The sequence below is a fragment of the Psittacula echo genome (assembly GCF_963264785.1).
Source record: "Psittacula echo genome assembly, chromosome: 1".
In the NCBI taxonomy this organism is placed as follows: Eukaryota; Metazoa; Chordata; class Aves; order Psittaciformes; family Psittacidae; genus Psittacula; species Psittacula echo.
In genome coordinates, this window is record NC_137735.1 from 117,043,835 (window position 1) to 117,062,880 (window position 19,046).

General features: G+C 38.7%; 1 protein-coding gene across 3 annotated transcripts in view; it reads left to right on the forward strand.

The window, feature by feature from the left end:
• Nucleotides 1-17,055, forward strand: part of EEA1 (early endosome antigen 1) — a 76,131-nt gene extending 59,076 nt beyond the window's left edge. For all 3 annotated transcript variants that reach the window (XM_080639116.1, XM_080639117.1, XM_080639118.1), the window contains 7 exons: nt 3,643-3,828; nt 4,266-4,397; nt 6,261-6,446; nt 6,753-6,991; nt 8,469-8,589; nt 8,932-9,030; nt 10,159-17,055. In XM_080639116.1, coding sequence (XP_080495242.1) covers nt 3,643-3,828; nt 4,266-4,397; nt 6,261-6,446; nt 6,753-6,991; nt 8,469-8,589; nt 8,932-9,030; nt 10,159-10,281 — 1,086 coding nt within the window. In that variant the 3' untranslated portion in view covers nt 10,282-17,055. The remainder of the gene's footprint in view (nt 1-3,642; nt 3,829-4,265; nt 4,398-6,260; nt 6,447-6,752; nt 6,992-8,468; nt 8,590-8,931; nt 9,031-10,158) is intronic.
• Nucleotides 17,056-19,046: the final 1,991 nt, after the last annotated feature.

A 19,046-nucleotide genomic window follows, 5' to 3' on the forward strand; every position in this document is an offset into this window, starting at 1 on the left:
AAGGAGTTGGGCCGTACACAGAGCACCATCTTCTGGCATCTGCTCGCAATATCACTGCTGAAATCGCTGGCTCGTCTCAGGCTGGGAGACTGAGGTGTGATTGAGAAGCGAGCAAATGTTTCAGTGAAGTTCTGCAGTTGGAGGTACAGCGTTGCATAAGAGACAGACGCAGAGTGGGCAGCTGCTCCCTGGAGTGCACCAGCACAGCTGGGTCCTAGTTTCTGGTTCAGCAACAGAAGATCCTTGCTGTGGAGCTGGAGTAAGATGCAAGCTTTGAAGCTGTAAGTCTTGCAGAGGAAAAGTGAGTGTTGTAACAGAATCGGAAGTGAGAATGTAGTTATAATTTTATGGATACTATTTGTTGCAAATTTACTTTGGTATGAATTACCACCTATAGCAGTAACTACACTCATGCATTTTTGTGACTGGAAAAAGAAATTGGGTAGGATTTGAGTGCTTGTAAATGCTATAGGTTTTGGTACATACAATTAAAAAAGAATAGCACCACAGATGATTTGTGTATACAGACATACACACAGATATACATGTGTGTATATATAAGATATACGTATTTTTGCATGCACACACACTTAAGCTTATTTTTTGTGGAAAAGGTATTTTTTATATAGAAGGGTTAATAAAAATTCAGAACTGCTATTTTTTTTATTTTGAGTTCGTGCAAACATACTTTGTTGAATCCTTCTCTCCCGAGATCTGCCAAGTATCTTTCAGTCTTGGCATTTGTGCTCTTTGTAGTCAGTCCTGGTTTCCTCTGTGTTCTCTAAAGAATGTTTCTTTGCTTCCAATGTTGGCATCTCTGTCAGCGTATCTTCAGTGGATGTTCTGGGACAGTATTCATACTGCCAAACCTCAGGCCTGTAAGTCAGAAGCTTAAGTTGCCTATTGTCAGTCTAACCCTTCTTAGGGGGTGAAGAGAGATCAGGTTAGCATCTGTGAATAATTTCATGTGTCTCCTTGTGGACTGGGATCAGGAAGCACACGGACTAAAATGCTCATTTTTGTGTACCTCACTTAGGTGCCTAAGGATCTAGGACCTACCACCCAGCCTGGACTAGTTCTGCTGTTTGCACTATAATTTACACTGCAACAGACCAAGTTGTTGTGAATCAGGCTTTGGTATCTTCTTATCTTTTTATTTATTTATTTAAACTTTGTACCAGTCATCCTAGCATCTGGTTTGATTTGCAAAAATAAATATAGATTGCCATCTTCTCTTCTGTACCTTTTCCTTGAATTCAGTTTTGTCTGTCATCCTGAAGAGCAGTCTCATGATTAAGGATATCTTGTTGGTAGAACACCTGTCATATTCTGGGAGCAATGGCAAAACTGAATGGTAATTAAATAACGTAAATGGCATCAGGTTTTTTGAGAGGTGGTTTCATGTTAAAGATGCAATCTCCTCAGCAGTCAAAAAAAATTGGGCTGAATTGCTGCCATAGTGAAGACTGGGGCAGGAACAAGGGTAGTAACTGGAATGTTTAACCATGTGCCGGAGGATTTCTGCTCATTTCCAAAGGATGCTGTGAAGGACTTTTGAGCAAAGTGGAAAGAAAGGCATGGATAGATAGAAGGTTGATTTACTGTTAAAATTGCATTGAATGGTTACTTAGTATTGTTATTAATCACAGCACAATTGAGGCACTTACACATGTAAGCTGTAGCATGCTGAATTGTATGCAAAGTTTCAAGACTCATATTAAAAACTACTGACTTACAGAAATGTTTGTGCGTAATACAGAGCAGAATAAGCTGAATACTAGTTCCCCTTATAAGAAGATTTACATTGTCTTAGTGTAGGTACAGGCGCAGTAAGATAGCCTGTACAGCATAGATGCTTTGGGGGAGAGAGGGGAGGGGAGAGAGAAGTATTCCCTATGTGAGGCTTTTAATTTGTGTGTCACTATTCACTTTATTAAATTTTATCATCCTGTGCTAACCAATTGGATGTAACCACGTTCGCTTCTGGAAACAAATTTGAATGAAAGCTGTGGCTTCATTATGTTTCTTTCTAAAACTGCAGATACTGTTGAGTTTGCCTGTGAAGATGTTGCATGCTACACTTGACGCTGCACTTCCCATCCTTTCTCATTGTTAGGAAAATATGGTACTCCACTGCCCACAGTGGAGGGATGAGGGCTAATTCTGCTTTCTGAAAGACCCACCCTGTGCTGAAAGCTGGAAATTGCAGAAGCGCTTCCTATTTTGCTTAAAAAAAATTCTGAGTTAACACCTCGCTAAATGTTAAGTAGTGAACTCTAATAGCTCAGAAAGCAAATAAAGTAATTTGTCTGCAAATTCATTTTAAAAGCCAATGCAAGCTTTTTAAGTGCCACTGAGATTGTTGAAAATGCCATTGAATCAGCAGTGTTCCATCACTGATGTTTCAAACTACATCCGACTCTACAGGCAAAATACTTTAGACATTTCAAGGGAGGATTAGGAGGCATCAGAAATCAATTTGATTTTAAATCAACACAGGAGAGGCTAAAGTATACGCATAATTAAGGGAAGCCAAAGTTGTTCTTACTGTTCCTTTTAAAAACACTAACCTTCAACAAGAGGTTTGATTAGGATTTAAGTAAGAGCTTAAAAAAGAATTTAGTATATCTTGAAAGAATTTAAATTCTTATTGGTGCACTGGAGGTAATAAACTTATTACTAATAACAAATATCCTCACATTCTGTGTGATCATAGCATCAAAGATTTCCATAAAACACCGATATTTTGGATGAGTGGAGGATGCGTTTGGTAGTTTTCTTTCTCATTGGTTCCTTATGAAAGAACATGCTTCTAAGCAGAGCTAGTCCTTCCCTAAGCCTAAGGCTTAAAAAAGTATAACCTCCAGAATATTAACTCAAGCAGAACTCCCAAATTTGACTTTGTTGTGAGCAAATAGAATGAGCCTTGGGTGCAAGTTTTAGGTTGTTTGTTGGGGTTTTTGTATCTCTATAGAGAGATGAATCCAAGGTTTTTTTCTAGCTAATGGGGAGAGTTGGAGGCAAATGAAAATATAATCTGCAATGGATTTTGAATGGAAATTTAAATTTTGTGTTTAAAATGCTGATGCAACTGAGACTGAAATATTTTACCCTGATAGTAGCATTTTAGGTTGTGCATTTCATTTTAGCATTTAAAAACAAATTACAATTGTCCTAGCACTAGCTTCACTAAGTCATGGGTAAAAAATAGCATTGAATGACTTTTGAAATCTTCAAAAGTATAGCTTCACTGCTGCTTAAGTAACAACTGTCAGAGTTATAGATCAGTTGATTTGCCCAGAGAACAAAATAAATTCGTGTAAGTGAATTCAAATTGTCTACTTTTTATCAGTTACCTTTCATTCTCTGCCTTTCTGTATGTTTGCACCTTTTCTCTGTGGAAAGATGCAAGCTGGAATATGCACAGTAAGGTATTGCTGGTGGAAGTGGTACTGGGGTAGTTTATTTACGGTAACCTTGTAACCTAGAAGCTTCTGTCAACATTTGAAGCTAAATGTTGCACACTAAGTAATATAGTATCTGAATAGTATATTAAAATATACTGAATAGTATCTGAATCTCTTAATAGTATCTGAAGCTCTTATGCTGATAGATAATTTGCGGAACTCTCTTTGTGATTAGTCCACAGAAGAAAAACTTGCTCTAGCTCAAGAGGAATTGGTTTCCAGCAGAAACCGAATTGCTAGCAATAATCAGCAGATTCAGGAACTGAAGAAAGCAAAGTCTACGCTGGAGCAGGATGCATCAAAGAAGGAGCAGCAGCTGGGTGAGAAGACGAAAATGTTACAGGATCTTCAGAATGACAGGGTAAATGTCTTTTGACATCTTCACACCGGCACATACACCCCACGCAGACACTGTTTATTAAATTCTGTTAGATCTCTAAACAAAGGGTATATGGGGGGCATAGCACTGTTGTAATGCATGGCAGTGACAGTTTTACTGAACCTTTGGTGCAAAGACTTTTAACAGCAGTTGAAGCGAATTTGGTTCAAAATAGGCTGTTAATTTGTTCTAAGTGGCTAGACAGGTGAAAAAATCTTATTGGTTTTAAATTTAGAACTGCAAACATGCTGCTAATTGTTTGCACTATGAACTAGGGATAGAGATATGTGGCAGTTGTTTTCTTCTAATTACAAAGCCTCCAAGTAGGTTTGGGCCCTGGATGTTTTTTGTTTGTTCATTTATTTATTTTGTGAACTTGGAAGGAGTAACTTTTCTAACACTTTCTATTTCTCTTCAAGATTTTGAAAGAAAAAGACTTGGCTAATGAGAAATGTAAAACAACAGAGCTCCAAGAAATAAGGAGTAGACTTGAAAAAGAGAGTGCCAAGCTGGGTGAAGAGCTTAGAGCCTCCAAGCATGAATTTGAGAAGGTATATTCAGACAAACTGAGTCTTCATTTGATTGGTTATCTTATAAGAAATATGTGCCTACTCAGTAGTTGTTATTTGTAATGGCTTTGCAAAGATGTTTGCTGTCAGTATCAGTATTACAGGGAAAGGAACCAAAGGCTAGATTTCGTTGTGGTTCCCGAGCAATGATGACTTGATTAGTGATAATCCTGGAGCACCCGTGCCCAGTGTTCTTGGCCAGGTGAACCACACAACTTGTTTTAGCTTCAGGATGGGTTGTATATCCTGGCTTTTCTTCTGCACCACTGTAGATTCACTGTGCATAGCCTTGCTCAACTATTCTGAAGTGCAGAAAAGATGTCCAAAGGTGTCACGAATGTGAAGTTTCCCAGATATTCTAGGCACATCTGGTACTTATCAAGGATGCGTGGTAGAGTTGAAACTCCCTTGATGTGCTGTGGTTTCTTAAAATGTCTGTAAAAGTCACAGTCAGAGAAGAAACAATGTCAGGAGCCTCATAAAAGACTGTCTTCCAAAATCATAACAATCAAATGAGCTCTCTGAAGGGTAAAAGTTTGGAGGCTTTAATTAAATAATGTTCAGTCTTCTGTAAAACAAACCATTTCTCACCGCATATTATGTATTTAAGTTTTTAGTCCTTGCAGAAACAAGCGCTCCTAAAAGACTGGTGTTTGTTTTCCATGTTATAGTATTAGAGTTATATTTGCATCTGTTAAGTACATGGGGTTTAAGTTGCTTTATAAATATAAACGTAGGTACAGTCCCTATACACTATACACTAATAAAAAGAAAGTAACATGATATCTTATGAGTTTCAGATGTTATTTTGTTCTCCAGTGTTTAGAAACTGGTCTCTTATTTTTAGATAGAAGTCTGTACTTTATGTCAAGCAATCTATGCCCAGTACATTCTTGGATTTTGGGGGAAGGTTACTATAATTCTCATCACTCCTAAAATATTTATTCTAAAGAAGAAAATTTATAAAGATGTATATAAAATGCTTGCACACCAATGGCAGCTTAATATTCATCTCTTGATCTACATACAAGCAATCAGACTAAACCAGAAAAAGTCTCCTAAAGGCCTATATTCTGTTTCACATCTACCAATGAGTAAATAGGTATGCATCTGTAGGGCATCCTCTTGTTCCCAGGATATGTTCTCTCCCTGTCTTTGGTTTTGTTTTAATTTTGATTTATGGAAAACTGGTAGCCCCTATGAGTCTGTTTGTACCGCCATGCTTGGCTGTGTAATTTTAAGGTAAACGATTCCTATAAATTGACTATTCTGCTTCAGGATTTTGTTACATTTTATTACAAAAGTACACTTAAAATTAATATTTAAAAGCAAATGTATCATCCTGCTTAATTAAAACAGAGGGTATTTATTGATACATTTAAGACTAATAGAAAGTAGCTACCATCAATGTTAGGTTTTTAAGTTGTCAATACAATGCCTTTAACCTCATTATTGCAACTAGAGAATGATGGAAAGTAAATTTTAAAACAGACTCTGGAGAATTACTATGGATGTCTCATTTCAAAGAATTGCATAAAATAATCCAGCAGAGCTTCAACTGCTTTAGTAGAAATATACAGTAAACTTATTTTCTAAATGAATGTTGTTCATAATATAGGTAAAAGTTTAAAATCTTTGATAATGAAAATCACTGATACTTTAAAATTATAAAATTTTTTAAAAATTTTATATAAAATTTTGTGCTATAAAATTCTAATTTCTTCCAGTGATAAAACTAAAATTATTACTGTCTTCTCCTTGGAAAGAATTTACAGTAGTTTTGAATTTAAAATCATTTACACTTTCAGAGTTGCTACTTTAACTTTGAACTCTGTATCCTAACAGGAGGTGGCAAATCTCAAGGATGCAAACCAGCTATTGATTCAACAGAAATTAGAGCTGCAGGGCAAAATAGATAATACTAATTCAGCTCTGGAACAGGAGAAAAAAAACCATCAAGCTGTCAAAGATCAGCTGAAAAAGAGAGAAGAGGAGCTGAAGAAAGAATGTGTGGAAATTGAAGCTAAACTGGTTAGTATGTTAGAGAGTATAAGACTGTTGTTTTGTGCCCATGCCTTTGGGTTCTTCCAGGGACAGAGAACAAGCAAAGAGTTGACTTTAGTTTCACATTATATTAATTTTTAAATGACAAGGTCAGAAATCTTTGAGGCATGTAAGGATGTGGGAGAATTCAATAGGATGACAGCCTTGTCTAATAGAGTTTGTTGATTAAAAGTAGTGATTCTAGTACAGTAAGTTTCCTTGCCTTAATTAAATGTAGGGAATAGGGAAAGAATACTTGGAAGGTTGTTTTTCATTGTTCCATTGTTTTCTTAGCATGCAGAGCAAAAAGAGAAAGAAGAAGAAAACAGGAAACATGAGGAAAAGGAGACCAAGCTCACCATGCAGGTCACAGCCCTAAATGAAAACCTGGCTACCATGAAGAAAGAGTGGCAAAGCAGTCAGAGGCGAGTGAGCGAGCTGGAGAAACAGACAGATGATTTACGTGGGGATATTGCTGTCTTGGAAGCAACGGTGCAGAATAACCAGGATGAAAGAAGAGCGTTGCTGGAGAGGTAAGCTATGGTCATGGCACATGTGGAAGTGTAGTTTGGGAAATGGAAAGCCTCACGCTACAAACTTGTTTCAGTTGATTCAGGATTCCCTATGCGTGCTTTATTTTAATCTGCTTTTGTTCCTAGTGTTTGGGCTGTGGGTGCAGTTTCCAGAGTGCAACATTCTATTGTCACTGCCAAAATACAGCGAGGGGTGTTGGGAATAAACTGTGCTCTTTGTGGGTTTCGACAAGGTGGCCATTTTGTAGAAAATCAGGCAGGCCTATCATGACCTTATTTATCACCAAAGTCACACTTTGTGCTTGTGCTCAAAGATCTACACCCATACATAAAAGCCATCTAAATCCGTTGGGCTCCTCTGAACTTTGAAGTCTGTAGGTTGTGGCTTCTCATCTGATCTGCCGTATGAGCCTTACAAGGCCTTGCAGAGAGAGCTTCTCGTATCTGAATTAGCTATACTTCTCCATCACTCCAAGGCTCCCCTGCCTTGACTTAATCAGAGCAGGTGTACTAGTCATCCAGAAGCCTGGAAGAGACTTCTTACTGCCTCCAGTAACAAGAATTTGTTTAGACACTTATAGGTATGCCCACTGCTCAATGTTAGGAGATTAAATATCTCGTTGGATTAGATAGGCTAAGGTTCATACAGAAGGCATTTTCTTCCGCCTGAAAACCTACAGTCCTCTTTTCTCCAGTTCTGCTATAGTCACTATGATAGATTTAAATGTTAGGTAAGCAGAATACCTTTCCTTCAGGCAGCAGGAGGGTGGCAAGGCAGCAGGAGTTACCTGAAAGCAGTGATTACAAAGGTAAAAGAAACACCTGTGAGACAAGAAACTTTATTTGTCCCTATTTCCTGACATGTTTGGTGAAGGCAGAATGGAAAACATTTTTGAATACTGTCAAGCTTGCTGACTTGTTTTGTGAGAGTAGACCTTGGGAGAGGATGGCATCAATGCAAGAGAGATCCTCTTTCTTTGGCAATCCCTTGCCATACTGTTCTGAACTCATCCAGTAGCTGTTTACAGCTTGGCAGGAAACGAACCTTTGAAATTTGGCTTTCAACAGCTAACAGAATTTCAGCTGATGGGAGGTGGCCTTGCTAAAAGGAAAAGGATTCTTTTCTGCTCTGTTGTCTGACCTAATCTGCTGCAGCTGGTTTGCGAGAGTGTCCTGTTGCACAGGGGTACATATTGGGGCTTGCTGTTGATGGACTTCCTTCAATAATGTCCCTGGGTTTAGGAGTAATTCCAGGTATTAGTAAGCCACAGATCCTTGGGAGCAGTGCCAGATAATCTTAAACTGATTGTTACAACAGAATATTTTTCCAGTCAGAGCATCCAAGAACTTTTCACAGCAAGGATATTTTTGGCTGAGAGTTATGAGAGAAGCTTCTTAGACATGACAACCTGCCCAAAGGAGGCAGTATGTATTGCTGTATATGCTTTGAGCTGACTGCTTACTGTTTTTTCCTCAGGTGTATAAAAAGTGAGGGAGAAATTGAAAAGCTTCAAGCCAAACTTGTGGAAATGAAGAAAAAGCTGGACAACACTACTGCTGCAATGCAGGAACTTGGCCGAGAAAACCAGTCATTACAGGTATAATCTGATTTGAAGCAATTAAACCTGTTGACTCTCTGTGTGGGAACTTACGAGATTTTCAAGTTTGTGTCAGACTGGTGGTGGGTTACTCTCCAGAGTGATTAAGATGTTATGCTTGTTGTATATGAGGGCCATATTGCTGTCTGTGGGTTATTAAATCTGCTTATAGTTCTGAAATTTGAAAGGTTTTCTCTCTGAACAAATATAAGCTCTCAATATCATGGCAGAAATGGTGCTTTTATACCACACTGGGTAGTGTGTGCAGTGAAAACGGAGGAAATTAGTAGGAATTAGATAAGCATTTTAAAAAACAAACCTTTTTGTATATCTTCTATATAGATCAAACACACCCAAGCTCTCAACAGGAAGTGGGCAGAAGACAATGAGGTACAGAACTGTATGGCCTGTGGAAAAGGCTTTTCAGTGACAGTGAGAAGGGTAGGTGTGTTTAACTGTGTGTCTGTGGGGATTTTTTTTTTTCTATTGTTTTCAAACTCTTACTTGGGATACAGACTTCAGAAAATTACATTAATAGTGCTGTGGAATTCATCTCAGAATATAGTTATTGCTTGTAGTACTTTAAATATTAAAAATAAAGTGTGTGGAACTTACTTTATTCGTAATTCTTTTGCCATTTTAACAGTATCAGTTTATAAACAGTGTTAAAATAGTTCAATCCCCAAGCAAACAAGCAAAATTACACTGTTGTCAGGGTGTTTACAATGAACTTATTTATAACCAGTCTGAACTGGATTTACAGATATAAAAGGAATGTGTATTTGTTGAAATTAGATATAGAATCATAGAATGGTTTGGGTTGGAAAGGACCTTAAGATCATCTAGTTCTAACCCCCCTGCCATGGGCAGGGACACCTCACAGTAAACCATGTCACCCAAGGCTCTATCCAACCTGGCCTTGAACACTGCCAGGGATGAAGCATATATATGTGAAAATAGGAGGCATCAACATGTGTTGGTGCTTTGTGACTATATATTTCTAAACACTAACTAGACATAGAACAGAAGAAACAACTGGATATGTTTTAGGTCAGACCTTCTTTGACAGCATTCCGCTGCTGTCAGGGTATGCTCCATGAACTAGATGAGGGATACCTGTGAGGTTCATTTTTGCGGTGATTCCTGGCTTGGTCTTAGGTGGCTCTCCATGACCTGCGTTATTTCAGTGATATTCTTCGGGTAGTCTTTGAACAAAGGCTGCTGGATCCTTTGATTCAAGGATGCTTTTCAATGTGAGAGTAGATAGTTACATGTAAGAACATGTTTTATGTGACCAGAACAAGTCCAAGAGGATAAATTTAAGAGGAGGATGAGCTTGAATCAGTTTATTTCCAAAACTGGTATAGTCTCCTGACTTAGTGAAGTGCTTCTGGATATTTTACTCCAATACCCTTTAGAAAGAATTTACTCCTGTGCCCTTCCGTGTGCCATGTAACTACTATTTAAGTAGTCAAACTAACTTCTAAAACATGATACTTGACATGATAGTGATCTCTGTTGGTGGTCGATGCATTCATGTTCTGCATTTATGTTTTTTCTCTTTCGCAGCATCACTGTAGACAGTGTGGAAATATCTTTTGTGCTGAGTGCTCAGCAAAGAATGCCTTAACTCCTTCTTCTAAGAAGCCTGTCAGAGTCTGTGATACTTGCTTTAATGACTTGCAAGGATAACTGGCTATCGCGAGTGACAAAGAAATGTTACACTAGAATTTACAATTTCTGTCAATGCACTTCGTTCAGCACTCAGACTACTATTCAGTTTGGACAATGATTGTAACACTTGGCAAAATTTAGTATATTTTAAAATGTTTATCGATACCAAGTAAAACTATTGTATTTTTTGTGAGACATGGGCTCAGATCATCCATAGCTTATTGCCATTTATCCTGGAAAGAGCTTCTATGTCTAGATTAGAAATATCCAGTTATTTGTAAATAAAGTTTAAACAGAGGAGTAACAATGTATTTTTTTATCTTTTATTTTTTTGTTCAAGAGAAACAGCTTTTATGTGATATTGTAGTTTATTCTTGTTTCCTTCAAAGAAAAAGGAAGATGCAAAAATTTGTGAGGATTTTATGTATCAAATGTTGCTGTAAAAAAAGCATAACTAATTATTGCATTTAATTGCATATCTGATGTTCTTTATAACCCCTTGTGATTTTGTTTTCTTTCTATCTCTTTGGTTCTTAGACTTTTCTCTCTAAGGTTTGAACTGCACAGTGAGGGTAATGGCTGGACTCAACTCCAGCTTGGTTTTATTTGCTCACTTAGAACTTGTAGTATCAGCGCCTGAGTCCTTATCCAACTGCAGTGCTTGGTTACTGGAACATCTTTACACATACTGTATTGCATAGTCTGTGTGTGTGTGTGTCTGAGAGAAAGTACATGTGAACCAACGATGAGACAGAGTTTAGTGGGCATTGCAGGAATATTAAATGATAAATTACAATATTCCATCCTGTATTGTTTGATTTCACTTTTACATATTTGTTTGATGGATTTTAATATTCCAGAAACCCTTATATGTGGGCTTTAAAAAGCAAACAAACAATGTTGGCAGTAGCCTATAGCGCATATCTCCCTTTGCCCTTACTGTGGAAGCCTTGGGAGGTCCTTGAGGTTCTAAGGGACATACAGACCTTCCATGCTAGGTATCCTACTAAGAAAAAGTCTTTGAGACTTCTGCAGATGTCTGACCTTTTCTTCTGTCCCTTCCTCAACTTTTAGTGGAAGACACTGAACTCCTGCTACACCTAACAAACCTCAGTTTTGTGCTCCATCTCATCCTATTACCAGTGGGTTTTAAATGTTACGTTAGTTACATGACAGTCTGCTCAGAACAGTGGTGTGAATCTCCTGTTACTAGCTTAGTTATAGACGAACAGCTCTAAAGAAGAGGGCAATATATGCGTCTTTAGGTATTTATTCATACTTTCTTTACTGTAATTGCAACACAGGTTCCTTGTAGAGTTCATGAAGGCTCCAAACTTCTTTTTTGTTGTGATTTTATTTACACCTGTTCATTCTTGCCTGCCTGTCTCTTTCTTCCCTTTGTGTCTGGTATTTTAAAATCATTAAAGTTATTTCTTGTGAGCAGGGGTTATGCCTTCCAATATTTAGGGACTGTTTGTCTTAAATACTCTAGTAAGTTCCCCACACCTCAGCCGTCCTACAAAATTTAGCCAGCTGTTTAGAGAAAAAGACTGTATTCTGATTCCTCTACTTATTGCTGGAGGTAAGGAACCAAATTCTGTCACAACAATGTAAGCTCAGCCATCATTAGGCAGGTTCATTTGCTTTTATCTATTGACAGCTCTGTATGTGAATGAAGAAGAGTCTCTGATGGAAAAAGCCTAGTCCTGATAAACTCTTCAGTGAAAAAACTTCTTAATCCCTCTTCTCCAGAAGTAGTGATCTACATGTTTCATGTCTCTTCTTAGTTTACCTGTCTAGTTCTACATTTGCAGCCTAAAGGAGTCTTCCTCAAGAAGTTTTCTTAACATTAAATTCTTATTTCCCAAAAGCCAGCTGTATTACATAACTGGTTCTCCTCACTACAGAAGAGTTTGGGATACTGTTGTGGTTTATGTGAAATACTGATCTGCTTTTCTGGTTCGAACTTGAGAGTTGCTTGCTAAAAAGAAAAAATTGCTGCAATGATTCCATATGAACAGCCCCTGGACTCACTGTTTCTCCTCATCAGTGTAACAGTTTGTCATAAGAATCTTTTGAATAGAACATATGAACAGATTCTCTGCTCTGGGAATTGTTTTTTCTGTATATTTATTTATTGGGAGAATCTGAAGAGTTTGCCTTCAAGCCTTTCTTTGTCTGACATGTGGCTTCAGGAACATGGGAAAAGAAGTGACAGTCGTGCTCCAGTGTAGATGTGCTCTGTCCTGTTGGGTAACACAGAGAGCCTTGTGCTGCTTTCAGGATGAAGGATGACCACGTGGCGCAGAAAGGATTTGGAGAGGGAAGAGAAAAGCTTCTTGTGACTTCACAGGGACAAAACACATGAGACAGGAAGATGGAAATCTTTCGTGGGGAGCTAGGAAAATGGTTAAAAGGCTCACTTATGTTCAGGCATTTTGCTTCTGAATGAGAATGTGTGAGAGATGAAGAGAGAGCTCTGCAGTACAAAGGAAGTGGTAGAAGCTCTAGTAGGCTTGTTCTTAATTCAGCCTTTTGAGATGCCTTTATGTAAAGACAAGCAGAGTCACCTCACTCAGCTGGCTGCTGAGGCAGTGTGGTTGGCTGACTGCAAATCAGACCTCGGTCTGGAGCTCCTCAGCTTCAGGGGCGAAACCAGCTTGATTTCTGCAGATTGCTTTTTGCTGATAAGTTTATATGACCAACTTTTTGAGGGAATGGAAATGCTTTCCAAATACACACTTGTAAAAAGAGGGATTGTTAAAACCTGAAGGAACAGTGGGTAGAAACAGGGGTAACTAGTACCTAGAACAGGGGTAGGAGCTTTCATGTTTGAGCTTTGAGTCTGCAGCAATAAGTCAGGATTGCTACAGTTTTTAAATGGAGTGAATTTACGATTTCATTGCTGAATCTTATGCTCCTTCTAAGAGCATATGAATCCTCCTAAGGGTTCTTAGTGCTGGTCTGTATCTGTTGACAAGTTGATGGTATACTAGACCCTGTAATGCTCTTGGCCTCAATATCAGGTTGGAAATTTTGTTCAAGCTCTGTAAAATTACTGTAAGATACTAAATAAGGGAACCTAGAAGGTGAAAAGCTTTGTATTTATAAATCTGCTTGCAGAGTCTGACTGATTTGATGGGCATGTATCAGTAGGTACGTAGGTGTTTTATTGCACTGCTTTGAAATATTAATAATAGGAAAACCTAATAAAAAGCCTGGTAATTTTTACCATGCTGTGTTAAAGGATTCCAGACAGAATAGTTTAATGTACTGGTTTTTGTTAGACCACAGACACAGGGACAGAGGGAAAAACTAATAAAATGTCAGAAGAGATTAGTCTTGGAACTGGAGAACACATGGTGGTGTGTTTCAACAGCCTCTAGAAAGAACCAGATTGCTCTCATTCACTGAGGAGAGGCCATTATAGAGCAAGAGGTGGAAATAACAGTAAAACCAGTGCACGAACCAGTAGGTGTGTGGTATCATCAAGCTGCCTTTGATTGCTAGGCACTACCATGGCATCAGGAATGGGACAGTGAAGTGTGGGATTTTTTCCTGAAACTCTCCCCTCTGCAAGACACTTCATCCACATTCAGAAGTGCTGGGGAAGCAGAATATGAGAGGCCAGCTGCTACATGGGCTGAGACAAGCTACTGAGGTAATCCAAAAAGTGTAAAGGGTCTTGTTAAGGGTGGGAAAAGCTCTTGAACTTCCTGGAGACTTCATATCTCTTCCTGGTGAAAGAGCCACAATCCCTTGCGTTGTTGCCTCCAGAATGCCAGTCATACAGTCCTACTCCCACCTCAGGTCAGCAATTCATACTTATGTCCTGTAACCCCTCTGCAGGCAGGTAGCTTTGCAGAGATCAGTGGCAGGCTTTTGATCTTAGCTGGATGTGTTTACTGTTATTTATTTCTTCTCCTCATGTATTCCCTACAATAATCTTCCCCTTTCTGGAGAGGTTGAACAGAAAGGATAAAATTAATGAGTCACAGTAGGAAAAGTTGCTCTCTGCAGATGAAGAGACAAAAGGAATTTTCAGCTGCAGTTTCCAGCAGAGGCAAGAAAGAGGTTTAGCAGGGTCTCATTTTTCAGCTGGTTTTACTCTCTGGCACAAGAGTCCAAGGCTCTAGGGTACAGTGCAGGTTTATCCCTCTTTATTTGGAAGGCGTCAAATAACCAAGTTGCCAAGGTGTGGAGCACTAGGTACTCAAGAACAACGAATAACTATTTTTGTTGGTTCTGGGACGATTAAGATTATTTGTGAATCCTCACTGGAAAAGCTTTCTTAGTGAAGCAAGAAGGGTTTTGGGAGCAGAAGCATGAAGTAACCTTGCTGTGTTTGTATTACATGAGCAAGAACAATTGATTCTTTAATGCTAGATGTAAGAGAAGTGACATTCCTAAAGAAGGGACCTGGAAAACTCAGGTACTTTTCTGGATTGTTTAATGTCAGTTAAACATCAAATGAAAACAAATGCTTGTTGGAAAACTTTATAACTTATTATGACCAGTATGTAGTGGCAGATAGAAAACTGCTGGAGCTTAAGTTCAAATAGAATATAAGCTATGCCAAGAAGAATGGTATAATGGTTTGAGTATGTGGAAACTGATAAATTACTCCTCCAAGTACCACCCCTCCCACTCTCATATTCTTGGAGGACTAGGAAACAACACTGTCATTTGCACTATGCACTTTTTGCTGTCTAACTGAATATAATCTACAGTAGGTGGAATGGCATACTTTACATTGCATGTGTGAGCTGTAATCAATGAACAGAAAGTTTGTCTTCAGCTGGACTTCTCACTGTATTACATTTGGCCCCTTGCTATGTAAGGAGAATTGCACTTGTAATTTCTTTGTACCAAAATCATGATCGTCATCTGAGAGCACATTAACAGAAAAACCCATGTAATCACGCACACGTTGTCTTTGTATAGCTTCATTTTAAGATTATTAAATGAGAAAACGTGAATCTTGTGTATTTTTAAGGGTCTTTCCAGTTGTCCACTTCTTAACTTTTGAAGTCTTGACCTCAGCATCCCTTCTAGGATAAGTTTACAATTGTTGTCCAACCACGGGCTTTCCAAAAGCACTAAATGGTGTACTTTTCAGACCCAGCAATAACTGGATAGTGAAGTCCTTGCCACAGAAACTCAGTTTTGGATTGGATTTTTTCTGTTTTTTTAAGGGGCACTGAATAAAGAGGTTTACATCTTTAGAGAACATTAGATGCCACTTAAGATCACAGTAATGAAAGGATAGGTACTAGTTAAGGTAATAAACTCTGCCTTTTGTCTGTAGCTCACCACACACTATGCACTCACTGTGCAACAGATACAGGAGCATCTGCTCATTTGAAGATTACTGAAGCCCTGCTAACCCTTTTAGATCAATGTTACTATGAAAGCAGAATCCCGGTAGGCGTGTTTTCCAATTTTTCCTCCCCCTATGACCTAAACTAAAACTGCATTCATCTATATTTCCTGCCTTTCTTGGGTGAAGAGGGCTCGGAAAGAGTGTTCATCGTTATATGTCAACAGGCCAGTGCTGGCAGGTCCAGGCTCCTGCTGGTGGCGTTATGGCAAAGTACTCTGTATCACACTATAGCTTGATTCTGGGCACCAAAGGGATGTTTGAAAGAACATCTTGCTGGGTTAGCAAATACCGGAACTTTTTATAGTGATGTGTCCAAAATGCTGCTTGTATAGGTTTTGTCACTTTTGTAAGAAAAAGAGAAAAAGTCACCAAAAAAAAAAAAAAAAAATCATAAACCCCCCCACCATTTGATGCCATTACATCAGATTTCATTTAAACTACCTCTCAGTGTGAAATTCAAACATTAGGTAAGTTTAATAAGGTTTGCTCACTGTCACATTATGTACAAGTTATAGTGGATGCCAAAATTGCAAATGTTTATCACCAAAAAGGAACGAAGTCTCTTCATTTAATGTGTTTGAAAGTATTCCATTGTTTCAAGTTACTGTAAACTCTGTATTCTTTTAACTTCTGTAGTTCAAATCCTGCAAACTTCAGCTGCTGGACAGGAAATAAATCATAACCTGAAGCTGTCATAATTATGGTCTGCTGGGTGTAAGCAATTTTGTATGCAGCTTTGTCATTCACCAAATGTACCATTAGTTTAGTCTTGTTTTTTCTTCAGTACTGTAATGGATGCGTGCCACAAATTACATTGTCTTGTTTGCCTCTTTTCTCAATTTTAATGATCAGTTTATTATTGCAGATGTGAATATTGCTCATACAACTTGATTTCTGTATGATTGCATAAAATATAAATGGGAAAAGTTTTAAGTTCTTACCCAGTATTTAGACGTAATGTATTATAATAGCCTTATGTTGCAGTTTTACCTACAGAGTACTGCACTTCTTTTAAACTGGATCATACCATCTTGGTAGGTGTATGTAGATTTTTTGCATGAGTGTGTTTTGGTTTTGGTTTTTTTTTTATTTGAAGTTCCATTTTCTTAAGTTCTACTTTCAGTGTGTGTGTTTACTACTTGTGATCATGTAGTTGTGCCTTACATTGTGAAAGAATATAGTCCAGTGTGCACTGTAATTCCTGAACTGCGATATGGAAAAGCGGCTGTGGATTTGGATAAGGAGATGACACCATGCATCAACCAGTTCTGTATAAACTATGATGAAATGTTACTGAAATGTTTTGGGTTTTTTGTTTTCTAACCTGTTAAAGGAATGACTAACGACAATAAAAAAAAAGAGAAAAATTAGACCTTTCTAATAGACCAGTTTTGTCATTCAGAACTACCTTGCCCCATTTCAAGATAGCAAAGTTGCTTTGAAATGGAGGATATATCATTTTACAAATGCTCTGTTGGGAAGCCACACATCTAAGAACAAGCCGAATGCTCAGTTTCTTAGACTTGTGGGGAGATGCAAGAAAAGTTTTCACGTTCTTGAGGAGGCAGTGATAATGGCTGTGTTTCAAAAACGTTTCCTCAGAGGTTAAATTCAGAGTAGTTTTTCCATTCCCAGTAACTGCAAAAGGCTGCTGAGTATCCTGCATTCAAGTCACTGTCTGTGTTCAGACATTGCATTCAATGCAGTTGGACAATTGGCATAACTGGAGGACTCAGAAGTAGCTCTTGTTTTATTTTTTTAGACTAATGAAGGGCTCGTTTGTGAGATGGAAACGTCTTTCAGGGTGGAACTGTATTGCAGAGAAGCCAGGTGATTGATGTGTGTGAGACCAGTTCCGTAACAAAGCCACTATTGAATTGTGGGGCATTCACAAAAACCTATGTTTAACTATTGAAGCAGATCTTCCTTGCGGCTCTGTATGGACAGTGGAAAAAAGATGGAGAAAAGAGGTTTCCTTCCCAACTTTGAGTTGGGAAGTTAATTTCTGCCTGAGGCATCTTTGTCTTCAGACCACAGAAGGGCCTGTTGAGCTTGTGTCTCCCTGAAGACAGCCTATGTTTCAAGGTACTGTGAGGTTCTGGTGAGGCACTAGTAGTGGAAGGGGGAGGGTGTGATGCAGTGTGAAGCTGGGCTTGGGATCAGGGAGATTGAGCACAGCTGTGTAAGCCAAGTTGTGGCTAAGTGTTTGCAGATTGTATGGAGCCCTGCAGCAGATCTGCTGTCTCCACTGTTTTGCTGTCCTGCCTTACACATTCACTGCTTGGCACGGAGCCTGAGTGGCTGTTCCTTTCCCAGGAAGCTGTGACAAGAACTTGCATACCGCAGGTACAGGGAAAAGCACAGGGATGTGTACCGCAGTGGCCTTAGGCTGCATCTGGAGAGTACTCAACCAGGTGAGTACATACATATATATATAGTCTCCAGACAGTAGCTTGTATGTACTGGTGAACCAGTGGGTAAAATGTACAGCCACATCCACGTGGGTGTTGCTGGGGAGGAGTGGGATTAGAAGCAACACTCAAACTCATCACTAATTCAGTTGTGGTGTAGAGGTGAATGCTGGCTCCCCTGTTAATATTGTGAACAATTGGGATTGCACGATTGTGTTGTTCAGCATAGCCCTCATCTGCAAGTCTTCTCTATTCCATTCCCCTTGAAGTAATTTCTGACTCTGAGAGGATATTCTAATGGATAACTTTCCTGCTGAGGAGACTGGTTGATTTGGGACAGAAAGAGGGAAAATTGACAGTCACTAGGACTGGCTTTAGGGAAGTCTTCCTTTCTCTCTTGATCATGGCTAATATCAGGAGATTAGCCAAGGCTAACCTGGTGAGAGCACCCTTCATCCATGGTAGTAACCTGCACAAATGTTGTGGCAAGTAGTTTCAGGCTGTTGTGTGGGTCTCTCCCAGTACCTCAGAAAGAGGGGAAAATAAAGTGACTAATGGGCACACTTCTGCTATGTGGACCATAGATCTGAAATAGCAGTGATGTATTGAATGGCTTAATGCAAAAGGAACACTCAAGTTTCTGAAGCGAACTTAAAAGGCTGCAGTGAGTATGAAAAAAATGCATAATGACAGATCTGCTGTTAATAAAGTGGTGAAAAACCTCAGGTAAAAAAAATGCAAATAAAGCAGGGCATCGTTGCACTTCTTTCTTTTTTATGTATCCAGTAGCATCTCTGGTTTAACTGAATGTTATATGTAATTATGACTTTTTCCAAAGAAACTTAAATAATCTCATTTAAAAAATTAATGGAGTCAACACAACATATGCTTTCACTGATCTCATGCTCAAGTTAATGCAAAAACATCTTGTGATATTATAATTCAGTAGGTAGAGAGGCATAACTGTCAGCAGCTACGGCTACACAGTA